At 47.8% G+C, this 17,426-nt stretch overlaps 1 protein-coding gene across 1 annotated transcript in view; it reads left to right on the top strand.

The window, feature by feature from the left end:
- EXOC6B (exocyst complex component 6B) overlaps positions 1–17,426 on the top strand; it is a 271,894-nt gene that overhangs the window by 48,136 nt on the left and 206,332 nt on the right. Inside the window, exons 5-6 of the mRNA XM_056489697.1 lie at positions 64–109; positions 2,776–2,980. Coding sequence (XP_056345672.1) covers positions 64–109; positions 2,776–2,980 — 251 coding nt within the window. The remainder of the gene's footprint in view (positions 1–63; positions 110–2,775; positions 2,981–17,426) is intronic.

Here is a 17,426-nt window from a genome sequence, read left to right as displayed (position 1 = left end):
TTGGTTCCTTTTGGGCTCCCAGCTGGTGCTCCTGTCTCAGAGCTGCTTTTTGTCTTTTCCCAGTGCTGGAGATGTACAGCAAGCTGCGGGAGCAGATGAAATCCAAGAGGTAAATTTGGGGTTTTTGGGGAAGCTCCAAGGAATTGTTTGGTGCTGGGTAATTGAAGGGGAATCTCAGCAGTTCCAAACCAGAATTTCCAGCTGAAATTTCCTGGGTTTTGGCTGCTTTTCAGTGGGAATACAAATTTCAGGGTTTTTCAGTGATGTTCATTTGTTTTTTATGACCAAAGATTGTTTATTCCCCAAAATTCCAGCTGGAATTGCCCAGGATTATCCATGGAAGTGTCAGCTAAAATTCCCTTAATTCCCCCTCAAAGTGGCTGACATGAGACTTATTGATCATAAATCTGTTTATTTTATTGTATAATAAATATTGTTATTTATAGTAATTATTGATATATAAAGAAATAATTTTAAATTTTAGATATATAATAATACAACAAAATATTAAGTAAAAGATAGGTTATATATAAATAAATATATAAATATTATATTGTTTATAATTATTATTAATATAAAAATAAAAAAATTTAAATTTTAAATACATAATAATACAACAAAACATTAAGTAGATAATATGGTGTATATAAAATATATAAATATTTATGATATATTATTTATAGTAATTATTAATATGTAAAGAAATAATTATTTGACTTTAAATCTATAATAATATAACAAAAAATAATAATGCAACAATTTAATAATATTAAATAAATAATAGAAATAAAATACATAAATAGTTATTATATATTATTTTATTATGTTATTAAACCCTCCTAATTCTTCCTGGGTGGTTCTTTTTAACATAGAAACATTTATTAACATATAAAGAAATAATTAGTTATTTTTAAATATGTAAGAATAGAACAAAATATTAAATAAATAAATAATATATATAAAATATTTAAATATTTATTGCATACTTTTTTTATTATTTTATTAAATAGTCTCAATTCTTCCTGGGTGGTTCCTTTTAAATTAATTTTTCCTTTTGACCAGGGCTCTGCTCAGAACAGGAGGATGATCTTGAATCTTAGGTGGTCCCATATTCCAAAAAAATGGCAAATCCTGTGGATTCCCCCTTTCCAAAGGGGGAAAAAATGGGAGGGCATTTGAGAAAAATGAATTTCCCAGCTCAGTTTCCCATTTGGTGTCTGAAATTTGGTTTTCTGCAGCAAAGAAGGATCAAATTTGATTTGGTATGACCAAAAATAACGAGGAATTCTTTATCCATGGGATTCCTGCATTTTTATTAAAAATTTGATTTTAGGATGAAATTGATCCATCCCTTTTAGAATGGAGAAGGAAGTTGTTCCAAGGTGGAGAAGGTCATGGAATCAATGGCTGTGGTGGAAAATGGATCTGTTGGATCTGGGATTTGCATCCAGATTTAAATAAAAATCCTTTGGGTGGGGAGTGGAATTTTTGATGGGATTTAGGGGAGGAAAAAGGGATCAGATCCTGGAATGGTAAAAGCACCAACTCTCCCCAGTCCATGCTCTTGTATGGGATTTTCCCAACAAGCTCAGACACAAACTCAGCACTCCCTGACCTGTTAGAATTCCAGTTTCTTTCAAGCTGGAGTATGTACAGAACTGCACACACAACCTGAAAAATGTCAGCAATATTCTCACTGCAGCTCTGTCATGTCTAAATCCTGTCTGCAGGGCCTGGAGCCTCCTCTGAAAACATCAGTGTGTTTTTTAACCTTCATTAGAATTCACACTGCTGCTGTGGAATCTGGAATTTTCACTCACTAAAAGCATCAGAGCTCACCCTAAAACTTACTGACTTAAACCTCTGCTTTATGTGTGAGTGGCTCAATGCACTTCCATCCATCCCAAGGCTTTAATTCAATCCCTGCACTCTGATTTCTCTCTGAAGAATTCAGAGATCTCTCACTCACTGACCCCAACTAGGCAGTAAAACATGGAGAAAAGCAGCTAAATGTCCTTTGGCTGGTGCACACAATACAGAGCAAGGCCTGGGTTTGCTCAGACATGTCACTGTGACCTAAATTTGTTCAATATTACCACACCAAATTAATTCAATCCCTGCAGTCTTAATTTCTCTCTGAAAAATTCAGATTGATTTGAGTTACAGACTGCAGCGGGCTGGGTGTGACCCCACGATTTGAAGGTTTTTTCCTGTGGGGGTTGTGTTGTTGGACAGACCCAGGAGCTCATTATTTTCTGTTCTTTGGGTTTGTAGTTTATTATAAAGGTGTGGGTGTGAGAGAGAGTGGAGATAAGAGCAAGGGGGTGAGAGAGAGCAAGAGATTAGAGAGGTAAGAGATAAGAGAGAGATTTCCCATTTACAATACAATAATTATTCTTCTATGATGAATATTCTAATTTCCAATAACCAATCTAACACAATATACTAATTTCCTAATATTAGCATGCAGCCTATAGGAACCACTAAATTACCATGTTTTATGGTTTTCTTATCTTAACCCTTATCTCCAGACCTTGCCTGCCAGGCTTGGGACAGAATGTCTGTTGGTTCTTTGGGATTTGTGGCATTTGGTATCATCTAAATAAAGGGAGAGGCTCAAACCTTCACATGACTATTTTCAGCGTCTATGTCAAAGATTGCTAACATCTCTATTCCAGAACCACAAATACACAGAAATAGAAACACACTCATAACATTTTTCTATTCCAACCCCAAATTCTTGTGATTTTTGTTTTTTTTTCCCCTCTCCTTCAGGCACTACCCAGCCCTGAAGACCCTGGAGCACCTGGAGCAGACATTCCTGCCCCAGGTGAGCCACTACCGCTTCTGCCAGGCCATGGTGGACAACATCCCGCGGCTGCGGCGCGAGATCCAGGAGCTCTCCATGTCCGACCTCAAGGACTTCCTGGAGAGCATCCGCAAGCACTCGGAGCGGATCGGCGAGACCGCCGTCAGACAGGTGGGCAGGGCTTGGTGGGGAGGCTGGGCTGTGCCCTGGAATTCTGCTCTGCTGGGCTGAAACCGTGGTGGAGATTGGGGTTCTGTTACTGAGGAATGGTTGTTCCTTCCCTGGTTGTTCCTGGGAGTTTTGGGAAGAGTTGGATGTTCCTTCATTCTATGGAATTCTGCTTTTCTGAGCTAAAACCATGATGGAGTTTGGGGTTCTAGTTGTTCCTGGGAGATTTGGGAGGAGTTGGATTGTTAACTCTATGGAATTCTGCTTTGCTGGGCTGAAACCGTGATGGAGTTTGGGGTTCTGTTACTGAGGAATGGTTGTTCCTTCCCTGGTTGTTCCTGGGAGTTTTGAGAGGAGTTAGATGATCATTCATTCCACGGAATTCTGCTTTTCTGAGCTAACACAGTGATGGAGTTTGGAAGGAATGGTTGTTCCTTCCCTGGTTGTTCCTGGGAGTTTTCAGAGGAGTTGGATCATTCATTCCATGGAATTCTGCTTTGCTGAGCTGAAACCGTGATGGAGTTTGGGGTTCTGGTTGTTCCTGGGAGATATGGGGGGAGTTGGATTGTTAATTCCTTGGAATTCTGCTTTGCTGGGCTGAAACCGTGGTGGAGTTTGGGGTTCTGGTTGTTCCTGGGAGATTTGGAAGAGTTGGAAGTTCCTTCATTCTATGGAATTCTGCTTTTCCAAGCTAAAGCAGTGATGGAGTTTGGAAGGAATGGTTGTTCCTTCCCTGGTTGTTCCTGGGAGTTTTGGGAGGAGTTGGATCGTTCATTCCTTGGAATTCTGCTTTGCTGGGCTGAAACCGTGATGGAGTTTGGGGTTCTGGTTGTTCCTGGGAGATTTGGGAGGAGTTGGATGTTCCTTCGTTCCATGGAATTCTGCTTTTCTGAGCTAACACAGTGATGGAGTTTGGGATTCTGTTACTGGGTGAAGAATGGTTGTTCCTTCCCTGGTTGTTCCTGGAAATATTGGGAAGAGTTGGATGTTCCTTCATTCCATGGAAGTCTGCTTTTCTGAGCTAAAACCGTGATGGAGTTTGGAAGGAATGGTTGTTCCTGGGAGTTTTGGGAGGATCATTCATTCCATGAAATTCTGCTTCTCTGAGCTAACACAGTGATGGAGTTTGGGATTCTGTTACTGGGTGAAGAATGGTTGTTCCTTCCCTGGTTGTTCCTGGAAATATTGGGAAGAGTTGGATGTTCCTTCATTCCATGGAAGTCTGCTTTTCTGAGCTGAAACCGTGATGGAGTTTGGGGTTCTGGTTGTTCCTGGGAGTTTTGGGAGGAGTTGGATCGTTCATTCCTTGGAATTCTGCTTTTCCGAGCCAAAACGGTGATGGAGTTTGGGGTTCTGTTACTGGGTGAGGAATTGTTGTTCCTGGGAATTTTGGGAGGAGTTGGATGTTTGTTCATTCCATGGAATCCTGCTTTTCCAAACCAAGGCATTGTTTGAGTTTGGAATTCTGTCACTGGGTTAGGAATGGTTGTTCCTTCCCTGGTTATTCCTGGGAGTTTTGGGAGGAGTTGGGGGTTCCTTCATTCCATGGAATTCTGATATTCTGAGCTAACATAGTGGTGGAGTTTGGAAGGAATGGTTGTTCCTGAGAGTTCTCAGAGGAGTTGGATTGTTCATTCCATGGAATTGTGCTTTTCTAAGCTGAAACCATGGTGGAGTTTGGGGTTCTGGTTGTTCCTGGAAGTTTTGGGAGGATCATTCATTCCATGGAATTCTGCTTCTCTGAGCTAACACAGTGATGGAGTTTGGGATTCTCTTACTGGGTGAGGAGTGGTTGTTCCTTCCCTTGTTGTTCCTGAGTTTTGGGAAGAGTTGGATGTTCCTTCATTCCATGGAATTCTTCTTTTCTGAGCTAACACAGTGGTGGAGTTTGGGGTTCTGATTGTTCCTGGGAGTTTTGGGAGGAGTTGGATGTTTGTTCATTCCATGGAATTCTGCTTTTCCAAACCAAGGCAGTGATTGAGTTTGGGATTCTGGCTGTTCCTGGGAGTTTTGGGAGGAATTGGAGGTTTCTGTTCATTCCATGGAATTCTGCTTTTCCAAGCCAAAACACTGATTGAGTTTGGGATCCTGTTCTTGAGGAATGGTTGTTCCTTCCTCTGCTTGCTGCTGGAGTTTTATCCTGAATTTTAGGACCCTTGAGAAGGGAGGATCCATTCTGTGGTTGTTTTGTCCTTGGTTTTTGGGCATTCTGGGGGTGCAGTTAGGGTGTAACTCCCCATAACTCCATTTTCCACTCATATTTTTTTCCCACTTCCCTGCACAGGGAATTGGTGCTGCTGAGACACCTGGAGACATTGGGTTGATTCCTCAGTTTTGGGATAAAAATCCCAAGACTTTGTGCTATGCAATTCCATGATTTTTTTTTTTTTTTTTCTGTGTCCTAAACCAATTTTAAACCCTGCCCAAACCTGGTTTGTGCCTCCCTTCCCTTTTCATGGTTGTGCCTGTGAAGGATGAGCTGGTGAACTGAACATCCCTGGGTGTGCCTTAACTCAGGAATTGCCTTTCCCACCATTTCCCCCTGAATATTTGGATTTATCTCTTCCCAGCTGGGGAGCAGAGGCTCTGAAGTTGCTCTTCAGGAGGGTTTTGCAGCTTTGCTGGGATTCAGAGTTTGCAGGAATTCAGTGAGATCCTTCCTGGCTGCCTGGGAATTCTCCTTGATGGGAAGGAAGCTCCTGGAATTCTGCAGGAGCTGCTGGGATTCTCCTGTTGTGTTTTTGGGCAGAGACAAATTCAATTTTCTGTCTTACAAACCCCAACCTTTCTCTGAAACAGCCAAACTTGAGGAATTTATTAATTCATTTAATTCCCTGTATTTCAGTGCCTTTTCACCTTCCCAGCTCCTTCCTGCTTGTTTTTTTTTTGGGAAAGCAAACCCAACCTTCCCCCATGGAATGGAGCTGTGGGGAGAGTTCAGCAAAATTTTTTTTTCAGATTAAACTTCCTGAAGGTGCAGAAACCTCTCCCAATCCAGATGTGCATCCAGATGTGCACGGGGCTGATGTCTGGGAGGGCTCCAGGTGCTGGATTTACCTGAGGCAGCAATTCCTGGAGCAGAATTCCCAATCAAAATTCCCCTTTAGCTCCTTGTGCAGGCAGAGCTTTGGGAAGATCCTTCCTTGCTCCCTGTGGCTGAGGAGGAACAGGAATTTAATTTCTTTCTGTGTCTATTGAATGCAGGGAACACTTGATGTATTATTTAATCTTTTTTATCCCCTGAAGGATGTTTCTCAGTTTTAGGGACCTGACAGGTGTGATGGTGTTTCTGGTAGTTTCCAGTTCCACCTTCAGGACTCTGGGAGAGGATTCCAATCTCCTGGCTCTGTGCTGGTGGATGTGCAGCCACATCTGTGGATTTTAGGTGGAAAATTAGCAGAAATTTCCATCATTTCAGCACCTTTTATTGCTCTTCTGGTTGGAGAAATTTCTGCACCTTTGTTTCCATCCTTTCCCAATCCACAGCACTGCTCTTCCCTTCCTTCCCATCCCTCCTGCTCTGTTCCTTCTCCATCTCCCACTCTGAGGGAATCCTGTGGCTTCTCCTGATGTTTTCCTCACCAATTCCAGCCCTTCCTCCTCCTCCTCCTCCCAGTATTCCCAGTTGGAGGTGCTGGGGATTGGCTGCTCCAATTCCAAATTTCAGGGATGGGAGCAGCCTGGAATGAGGGATCACTAAAATTCCCTGGAAATAACAGGGGGAAGTTCTTCATCCTGTAGGGAACAGAGCTGGGAGCAGCTCCTGCATGGTTTTCATGGAATCATGGAATGGTTTGGGATGGAGGGACCCCAAATCCCACCCAGAGCCACCCCATCCATGGCAGGGACACTCCCCCTGTCCCAGGGGGATCCAACCTGCCAGGGATCCAGGGGCAGCAAATCTGGGAATTGCAGCCCAGGCAGGAATTCCTTCCCAAGATCCCAGCCCAATCTCCCCTTTCCCAGTGGGAGCCATTCCGTGTGTCCTGTCCCTCCAGGCCTTGTCCCAAATTCCAGCTCTCCTGATCCCCTTGTCTTTAATTTTCCTCTGGATAATTCAGCAAATTTGGCATCTCCCAGCTCCTCCCAATCCCAACTTTCTGCTGTTTTCTGGGATTGATGATTTCAGGAGTGTTTTTGGGAGCTCCATGTGCCACTTTCCCTGGAAAAGCCGATTTGGGGCGATCCTGGAATTGGAGTTTGGAGTCACTCTGGGCAGGGTGTCCCTCCCAGTATTCCCAGTATGCCCAGTCTGGGAGGGCTGGGTGCTTTCCCTGGCCGGGCTGTGGGTCTGGCAGGAATCCCAGCGAGTCAGGGGTTGGCAGCTCCCCGCATTGGGTTTAAATTAGGATCATATAAATTCCTCTGGAATTGTTTGATTCCAGCAGGGGGAGCGGGGCAGGCCTGGCTCCAAGGGGAGAGGAAATGGGGTTTTTGTCGCTGACAAGGGCTGAACCTTTCATTTTGTGATGATCAGGAGGATCTGGCCAGCTCCTCCTGGGATGGGCTCCCTCACAGAGACTCCTCAGGGCTCCCCATCCCGTCCCTGCCCTCCTTCCCTGCTGGGCTCGATCCCAATCTGAGCTTTATTACCCAAATTCCGGGGGAACTCGCCGCCTTCCAAATCTCCTTGTTAATTCCAGGGCCTGGAGGGGATGAAAGGAGCTGCACACACTTGAACTCCACTTGGACTTTGGCCCTGTGAACCTGCCTGGGTGTGTTTGGGTTTTGGTGAGGTTTTTTTTACAGGGCTCTGAGCTCCAGGCCCGAATTACATCCCATTAACACGTGCTGATATCCGGGCTGGCCTTTGTTATCCCACTGCAGGCTGGAATGTGCAGGAGGCCCTGGGGATGGAGCTGCTGAGAGTCAGGGGCCTGAACCAAGGCAGCCAAAAGGAGCCATGGACCCAGGGCACGGCCAGAAATGGCAGAGCTGCCTCTCCAGAGGGGCAGGAGGGGCTGGGGCTGCTCGTGGGAATCACTGGGATCAGCAGAGATGGGCTGGGGTGGGACAGGAGGATCCTGGAGGAGGTGGGGCAGGGTGATGTAGAATGAATTTGGGACAGGGTGATGCAGGATGAATTGGGACAGGATGAGCCAGGATGAATTTGGGACAGGTTGAGCCAGGATGAATTTGGGACAGGATGAGCCAGGATGAATTTGGGACAGGTTGATCCAGGATGAATTGGGACAGGCTGGTTCCATAGGAATTGGGACAGGTTGAGCCAGGATGAATTTGGGACAGGATGATGTAGAATGAATTGGGACAGGTTGAGCCAGGATGAATTTGGGACAGGTTGATCCCAGATGAATTTGGGACAGGTTGAGCCAGGATGAATTTGGGACAGGTTGAGCCAGGATGAATTGGGACAGGTTGATCCAGGATGAATTGGGACAGGATGATCTAGGATGAATTTGGGACAGGTTGATCCAGGATGAATTGGGACAGGATGATCCCATAGGAATTGGGACAGGATGATGCAGGATGAATTTGGGGCAGGATGATTCAGGATGAATTTGGGGCAGGATGATCCAGGATGAATTTGGGACAGGGTGATGCAGGATGAATTTGGGACAGGTTGATGCAGGATGAATTGGGATAGGATGATCCCATAGGAATTGGGACAGGATGATCCCAGATGAATTTGGGACAGGTTGATCCAGGATGAATTTGGGACAGGTTGAGCCAGAATTAATTGGGACAGGTTGGTCCATGATTAATTTGGGCAGGTTGATCCAGCAGGAGTTGGGACAGGTTGATCCAATGGGAATTTGGACAGGTTGGCCCAGGGGGAGTTGGGACAGTTGATCCTGTAGGAATTGGGACAGGTTGGCCCAGGGGGAGTTGGGACAGTTGATCCTGTAGGAATTGGGACAGGTGTATCCAGCAGGAATTGGGACAGGTTGATCCTGTAGGAATTGGGACAGGTTGATTCTGTGGGAATTGGGACAGTTTGATCCAACGGGAATTTGGGGCAGGTTGGTCCCATAGGAACTGGGACAGGTTGATCTAGAATGAATTGGGACAGGCTGATCCAATGGGAATTGGGAAGGGGATGGGGATGAGATTTGGGAAGGGGGATGGGATGAGGGATGGGAAGGGGATGGGGATGAGGGATGGGATGAGGGATGGGAAGGGGATGGGATGAGGGCTGGGAAGGGCAGCAGAGCCCTCGGGGTGTGAAGCTTTCCCAGACAAACCCTTTGCCCGGGAGCTGCTCTGATCCCATCCCCATCCCCATTCCCAGCAGGAACATCTCCCCTGCCCAGGGATCCCATCCCCATCCCCATTCCCAGCAGGAACATCTCCCCTGCCCAGGGATCCCATCCCCATTCCCAGCAGGAACATCTCCCCCTGCCCAGGGATCCCATCCCCATTCCCATCCCCATTCCCAGCAGGAACATCTCCCCTGCCCAGGGATCCCATCCCCATTCCCAGCAGGAACATCTCCCCTGCCCGGGGATCCCATCCCCATCCCCATCCCCAGCAGGAACATCTCCCCTGCCCAGGGATCCCATCCCCATTCCCAGTTCCATCAGGAACATCTCCCCCTGCCCAGGGATCCCATCCCCATCCCCATTCCCAGCAGGAACACCTCCCCCTGCCCAGGGATCCCATCCCAGCCCAGCTGTGCCAGCCCTTGGAGCAGCTCCCTGGCAGGGCTGGGATCCCTGGGACGTGGCACGAGGTGATTCCAGCATTGTTGGGAAATCCTGGCCCTGCCTGGGCTCTGCTTAAACACAACCACATTTCCCTCTCCTCCAGAGCCACGGGAGCTCTCCCAGCTCTGCAGGGGACACAGGGACACGTCCCAGCTCCAGACACTGCCTGGTGGCCTTTGGATGGCCTGGAGCAGCGTTCCAAAAACACACTTTGGGTCGTGTTCCCAATTATCCTCCTCCTCATCCCTGACTTTTCTGGGCTCTGGGTAATGCTGGGATGGTTTGGGCTCAGCTGGATCCTGGACAGGGAATGTCCCAGTGCTGGGTGTCACCATTCCAGAGGTCACAGAGCCCTGGCTGGGGTTTGTCCCTGTGCCAGGGCTGGGGTTTATCCTGTGCTGAGCTTCCTGCTGCTTCCAGCTCCTGTTTGCCTTAACGAGTCAAAAGAAGGCTGGTTATTAAAAACTGGGAGTTTTCCAGGCTTGGAAAGGTCTCTGTGCTGGCTGGGAGGATTTCCACGGCGGGGTGGGGATAATGGGTTGGGGGTTTCTGCTCCTGGGCAGGTTTGGGGAGCAGGAATTTGATTTTCCAGTCGAGTTTAGGAAGGAGACCTTCTTAATCTTGGCTCCTGCTGCTCGTCTGCTTGGGATATTAAAGTCTTAGGAGAGGAAATGCATCCTTGGGGCTGCAGAGATGGGAAGGGACCTGGGCTGGCAGGATTTTGGGATGGAGAAATGATGGGTCAGTGTCACTGCAGTGCCTTGGTTTAGCTGCTGTCAGGATTTAGGAGCTGTTCACACCCATCCCCTTCCCCCTGAGCAGCAGGAATTCTGCCCTCAGCATCCTCTGTTCCACCTCCTCGAGGGAAAAACCAGGAGGAGATTTCTGTGTTCTGTGCTGGGTGAAAACCTCAGCTGGCTCTGGAAGCCCCTGCTATTGTTTCATTAGGCCTTGGCCCCAAAATGAGTTATTTTAAGAGAGTTGAGCAGCCCTCTCTGGGCAGGGGATCCATCTCTTGCCACTGTGTTTGATCTGGAAGGTTTTTGACCTCCCCAAGTCTCTGCCCCGAGTGGAGCCTCCACTCCTGTCACCGTCCAGGACCTGAAAATTCTCAGAGTCCAACCTGTGAAATTTGGGTTTCCTTCACTCCCTGGGCTCTGGGGATGAGGTGTGAGAAATCCCAGAGGCAGGAGGAGGTGACATTCTGTGGGGTCTGTCACCCTCTGCCACCCCCTGCTTGTGCTTTGGGCACCATGAGTGGTACCAGGGATGGGATAATGGGATGGGAACTGCAGGAAAAAGAGCAAGAGGAGATGGGAATGATCTGAAAACTGAGAGGGATTTATTTTGGAATGAGATGTGAGGTCAGGAGCTCGAGGTTACAGGGATGAGGTGTGAGAAATCCCAGAGGCAGGAGGAGGTGACAGTTTGTGGGGTCTGTCACCCCCTGCTCGTGCTTTGGGACCACGAGTGGTTCCTGGGATGGGATGGGAATTCTAGGTAAAATAACAGGAGGAGATGGGAATGATTTTAGAACTGGGAAGGGTTTTTGGGGTGAGATGTGAGGCCAGGAGTTTGAGGTTATGGGGATGAGGTGTGAGAAATCCCAGAGGTGACATTTTGTGGGGTCTGTCACCCTCTGCAGGGACCATGAGTGGTACCAGGGATGGGATAATGGGATGGGAATTACAGGTAAAAGAACAGGAGGAGATGGGAATGACTTGAGAACTGGGAAGGATTTTTTTGGGGTGAGATGTCAGGCCAGGAGTTTGAGGTTATTGGGATGAGGTGACATTTTGTGGGGTCTGTCACCCTCTGCCAGCCCCTGCTCACATTTTGGGGACCCTGAGTGGTACCAGGGATGGGATGGGAAGGGAACTGCAGGAAAAAGAACAAGAGGAGATGGGAATGACCTGAGAACTGGGAAGGGTTTTTGGGGTGAGATGAGAGCTCAGGTTAAATGTGCATGGATGGGAAAAGCAGCCAGAGGCACTGGGAATTTTTGGAAGTGCAGGACACATCTGGGGAGGTGCTGAGGGCTCTGTGCAGACCCCAGCAGGTTCTGCTCCCTCCCACATCCCAGAAGTGCAGTGCAAATGTGCTGATTGTCATAAAAGAGCTTTTTATTCCCCATTTCCTGGTGTTCTGGGAAGGTTTCACTGTTGATTTAACAGGAATTCTGTGCCTTGGAAATTTATACTCCATAGGAAGTTCATTAATAAATGGGCATCCCTCTCAATCCCTTTTATGGCCTCAGAAATGAAACTGCTAAATCATGGCACTGGCTCTGGGAAAACTGGAGATCTCCTTGTGACCAGAAATCCACTGGCACTGGAAAAACTGGAGATTTCTTTGTGACCAGAAATCCACTGGCACTGGAAAAACTGGAGATTTCTTTGTGACCAGAGATCCCCTGGCACTGGGAACACTGGAAACCTTTGTGATCAGGAATCCACTGGGAGAACTGGAAATCTCTTTGTGACCAGGAATCCACTGGAACTGGAAAAACTGGAAATATCTTTGTGACCAGAAATCCACTGGAGAACCTGGAGAGATTTCTTTGTGACCAGAAATCCACTGGATAAAAAATTGGAGATCTCTTTGTGACCAAAAATTTACTGTCTCTGGGAAAACTGGAAATGTCTTTGTGACCAGAGATCCACTGGCACAAAGGAACTAGAGATCTCTTTGAGACCAGAAATCCACTGGAACTGGAAGAACTGGAAATCTTTGTGACCAGGAATCCACTGGGAGAACTGGAAATCTCTTTGTGACCAGGAATCCACTGGAAAAATTGGAGATCTCTTTGTGACCAAAAATTTACTGGCACTGGGAAAACTGGAGATGTCTTTGTGACCAGGAATCCACTGGGAACACTGGAGATGTCTTTGTGACCAGGAATCCACTGGGAACACTGGAGATCTCTTTGTGACTTGCAGTGTTTTCCTTTTTTCCCTTTTGCTGGTGGGTGCCACAAGTGGGACGTGGAGCCAGATCTGCAGGGAAAGGGAATTCCACGTCCTGTGGATCAAAGGCATTTGCTGGGGATTAATTCCATTTATTTCCAAGTTCAGCTGCTTTGTGAACGTCTCCTGGTCGGGCTGGGGCTGTTTTTAATAAGCTTTTATTTGGAACAAAGCTGGCAGGAGCGTTCTCTGCTTTCCTTCAGGCTTGGTGGCATTGCCTCAATGGCCTGTTTAACCCCTTGTTAGCCATGGATCCACTCCAGACAGGGAATATCTGGAAGCACTTGGCACAGCCTGCAGGGATCTGCTTTAATTCTCCCAGCCCAGCGTTTGACATGCAATTAAAAGGCTGCCTGAGCTTTGCTCAACTCTTATAAATTTCTTTTGCAAGTGTGGCTGTTAAAGTTCACTTTTATCAGCCACCTGTGCCCAGCTGGGCTGTTTCACAGAGGGGCACTGGCCTCATAAAGGGAGTTTTGGACATGTCCTGCTGCAGGGGCTGTGCAGGAGCTTTTCCAGCAGCTGCAGCTGGGAGGGTTTGGGGTTTGCAGCTACTGCAGATCTCCCTGGGGTGGGAGCTCGTGTGGGGCCAGGGGTGATGCACACGTGGAGAACTGGCTGGAAAAACTGGGCAGGGAGAGGAGCTGCTGCTGGGGCTCCAGGAGCTGGGGGATCTGGAGGGTGGGAGCAGCCTGAACCCTCCCTGTGGGTGAAAAATATGAACTGGAACTGTTGGATTGAGTCTGGAGGAGGTGATGGAAATGCTGCCAGGATTCTGGAGCCAGGCTGGGAGAGCTGGGAATGTTCCCCTGGAGAAGGGAAAATTCCAGGGAATGCTCAGAGTCCCTGCAGGGGCTCCAGGAGAGCTGGAATTGGGGACAAGGCCTGGAGGGACAGGACACAGGGAATGGCTCCACTGGGAAAGGGGAGATTGGGCTGGGATCTTGGGAAGGAATTCCTGCCTGGGCTGCAATTCCCAGATTTGCTGTGGCTGCCCCTGGATCCCTGGCAGTGCCCAAGGCCAGGCTGGATCCACCTGGGACAGTTGATGGGATTTCAGGTCCCTTCCACCCAAACCATTCCATGGCTCTGTGAAATCACCACACCCCAAGGAGCCCATGGCTCCAGAATCCTGGAATGGCTTATTTTACTACTATAACTATTCATTTCTTATTTTATGTCATTATATTACATATCTATTAATTTTTGTAATGTGTAATATTATTATTATTATTATCCACCTACCCACCCACCCAATAACTTTTGCTTGGTTTGGAAGGATCCTAAATCCCATCCCATTCCCACCTCCCACCATCCCAGGTGGATCCAAGCCGACCTTGGACATTCCCAGGGATCCAGGGGCAGCCACAGCAAATCTGGGAATCCCAGGAGTGAAGGACTCGTGGTGGGGAGTTTGGGGTGACCCTGGTGAAGGTTTGGGGTTTCTCCTGTCCCTGCCCTGAGCTGTGTGTGCAGGGTGGGGAGGATGTGTGAGATCACTGGAATGTGGGTTTATTCCATCCAGGGAGGCTGGGACAATAAAACTCCATCCCCCAGGGAGGGATGATGGGATTTATGGGGGTGCACGTGGCCCAGCCCTGGCTCTGCCTCTCCCCTGGTTTTTTTGGAAACCTCAGAAATCCGGGAGTTCTCCCCAGTGTCCCCAGCCCTGGGGGCTCAGTCCTGAATTTCCTGTGGGGCTGTGGCCAAGGACTGGGCAGCACTGCAGGCATTCTCTGCCTTTATTCCCTAATCCCTTCTTCCTCCTCTCCAGGGATTTTGAGCTCTGCCCACCTTGGAGTCCTCAGGGTTTAATTTTGTGCTTTTATTTTATATAGAAATAAGGACACAGGACGAGTTTGCTGTTGGCTAATTGGATTATTTCCCTCATTTTATCAATTCCTGTCCTATGGAGCTTTAATATCCACGCTGGCACTCCCCAGTTTGTTCCTGAAAAATTTTTTGGGGATCCATTTTCCCTCCTGAGAACTGCAGATTTTGGGTGCCACGTCCTCACCCCGCTTGGTGTGATGTGGTTTTTCAAATCCCAACAATTTGCTGTGACTCAGAGCCTTCCCCTCCCGAGGAGAAGGAACTTTCTGTGCCTCACCAGGCCCTGGGAGCAGTTGCTGCTGATCAAATGCTGACAGACCCCCTTGCTGCTGGTGCCACTGCAGGGAAATGTCACCAGCCTGGGACAGCTTGTGTACAGCTGAGCTTTATCACAAACAAACCAGCCTCCAGTAATTCCCATTTTTTTTTCCCCCTTCTTTGAGCATTTATTTGCTTTTCTCCCTTTTAAGCTGAATTTACAGCTTCCTGGCCTTGCTGATTCCCAGTGGACTGAAAGAATCATCGTAAAGAGAAGCTCCTGTGGAGCTGGAGCTGCTGAAATGCCTCCAGGCTGTTGGTTGTAGGTCCATGTTCCCTCTCTGCCCAGGGAAAGTGAGCCCTTAATGCCTTCCACATTTCCTGGGCTCGCAGGCAGAGCGCTGTGCCTTTGCAGATGCTTTTTCCTGCTTTTTCCTGCTTTTTTTTTGGGATTCTGATGGAAATGTTGGCAGCCAGGGTTGGGATTCTGCCTCTGCAGGTGAGGCTGATCTGTCTGGAAAGCTCAGTTGAGGTTTTATCTGCTTTTCCCAAAGTTGGGATTAAATGTGTGAGAGGGAATTTCTGTTGGGACTGAGATTTGGTTTATTTGGTTCTTATCTATGGTTCTGATTCTTATTTGGTTCATTGTTCTGATCTATGTTACAAACTGTGAGTTCTGCAGCACTTCAAGCTAAAAAACTGAAAATGGAGCCCTGACTGAAAATGGAGCCCTGACTGAAAATGGAGCCCCATCTCTCTCTCTACAAGGCATTTTAAGGATAAATTGTCCAATTAAGAAAATTATTTTTACTAATTATTTTTACTTTTTAAAATTATTTTTTAATTTTTTTTTTAATTATTTTTAAATTATTTTTACTTTTAACCCAATAACCAACCAATGTGGAATTTTCTGTCCAATCACACAAAATCACCCAAACCCATGGAGAAGAAGAACAAACCTCCAGCCTAAAACCTCCACCTTGCTTTGTATTTATTGCTGCATCCCAAACCCTTAAACTCTGAGTTTAAATCTGAGTTTGCCCTGTGAGCTGCACACCCCTGGTCCCAGTTCTGCCATCCCAGTGTGGAGGTTTCTCCACGTCCCCAGGGCAGGAGCAGAGCTCTCCTGGGCTCAGCTGCCAGCTCAGAATTGGGAAATTCTCCCTGCCCAGGGTTCCACCCCTGCAGAGCTTCCAGAAGATGCTGTTGGGTGAGTTTTGCTCTGGAGGGTGAGAAAGGCCAAGTTTTTCCAGGCTGGACAAGCTCCAAGAGCAGGAAAACCTCGGGAACATCCCCTGGTCCCACCTTTGTTGGAACCTGTTGCAGGACACGGATTTGGGATGTGGACCAGGACAGGGATTTGGGATATGGACATTCAAGGGCATGGATTTGGGATATGGACATTCCAGGACACAGATTTGAGACATGGCAAGACACAGAATTGGGACATGGACGTTCCAGGACACAGAATGGGACATGGACATTGAAGAACATGGATTTGGGACATGGAGAGACACAGAACTGGGACCTGGACATTCGAGGACACGGATTTGGGATGTGGAAATTGAAGGACAGGATTTAGGACATGGACATCCCAGGACACAGATTTGGGACATGGATGTTGGAGGACACGGATTTGGGACAGGGCAAGACACAGAATTGGGACATGGACAATGGAGGACACGGATTTGTGACATGGACATTGAAGACATGGATTTGGGAAATGGAGAGACACAGAACTGGGACCTGGACATTCCAGGACATGGATCTGGGACATGGACATTGAAGGACACAGGATTTGGGACATGGACAATGAAGGACACAGATTTAGGATCTGGACATTGAGGAACATGGATTTGGGACGTGGACATTCCAGGACACAGATCTGGGACAGCCTGGAAGCAGTGGTCCCTTTGGCTCTAGAACAGTCCAATATCTGATTTTTGATGGGCACAACTGAGTTTTCCTGTCCTGCCTCACCTGGTGGTTCCTTGTGGGGGCAGCTCTGGAGAAATTGGTGGGAATTTGTCAGTTGTGTGTCCCAGCTCAGCCTTGGGTGGGACAGGAGAGGAGTCCCACAGCTCCTTTTCCATCCTGGCATGGAACTGAACCTGCAGAAGTCCCTTGGCACTGGAGGAATCCCTTTTTCCCTGATTTTCCTGGAGCAGGAACGTGAGGAAACTGCTCTGGCCAGGAGGGATCAGCTTGGATCATTGTGCTCCTGGTGAAGAAATTTGGGATTTTCTTTGGTCTTAATACCCCCAAAAACTCCCTGTTTGCATTCTGAATCTCTCATTTAGGAATTTCAGCTGAACAGGTCAGGTTTGTGCACAGGAATTCCCAGAGCTGAGCTCGGGGCCTTGGCACTGGGGTTGGGATTTGGGGTTGTTCCCATGGGAGGTCCTCTGACCCCATTCCTGTGCTGAAAATGAGGAATTTCCATCACAACCAAATCTCTCTGCTCCTAAGTGCACGTAGAGTGTGAAAAATAAGATTTCACCTGGAATTTTCCCTTTTTCCTGGGGTTTATTTGCAGGGCAGGGGCCGTGGGGGGTTTGGGGTTTTGGGGCTGCCACTCTGCATCACTGATTTGGTGTCTGCACGCTCTGGCAGCTCCCAGGTCCAGCTCTGCCCTTCCCAGAGCTCTGCCAGCGTTTGCCAGGCTGATCCAGGGCTGGAGCTCTTGGAAACCACTTCAGTGGGGCCTGGGAGCCACAGAGATTATCC

The sequence above is a fragment of the Oenanthe melanoleuca genome, chromosome 4, assembly GCF_029582105.1.
Source record: "Oenanthe melanoleuca isolate GR-GAL-2019-014 chromosome 4, OMel1.0, whole genome shotgun sequence".
NCBI classification, from domain to species: domain Eukaryota; kingdom Metazoa; phylum Chordata; class Aves; order Passeriformes; family Muscicapidae; genus Oenanthe; species Oenanthe melanoleuca.
The sequence above is the reverse complement of the archived record's forward strand: the minus strand, read 5'-3'. Positions and strand labels throughout refer to the sequence as shown.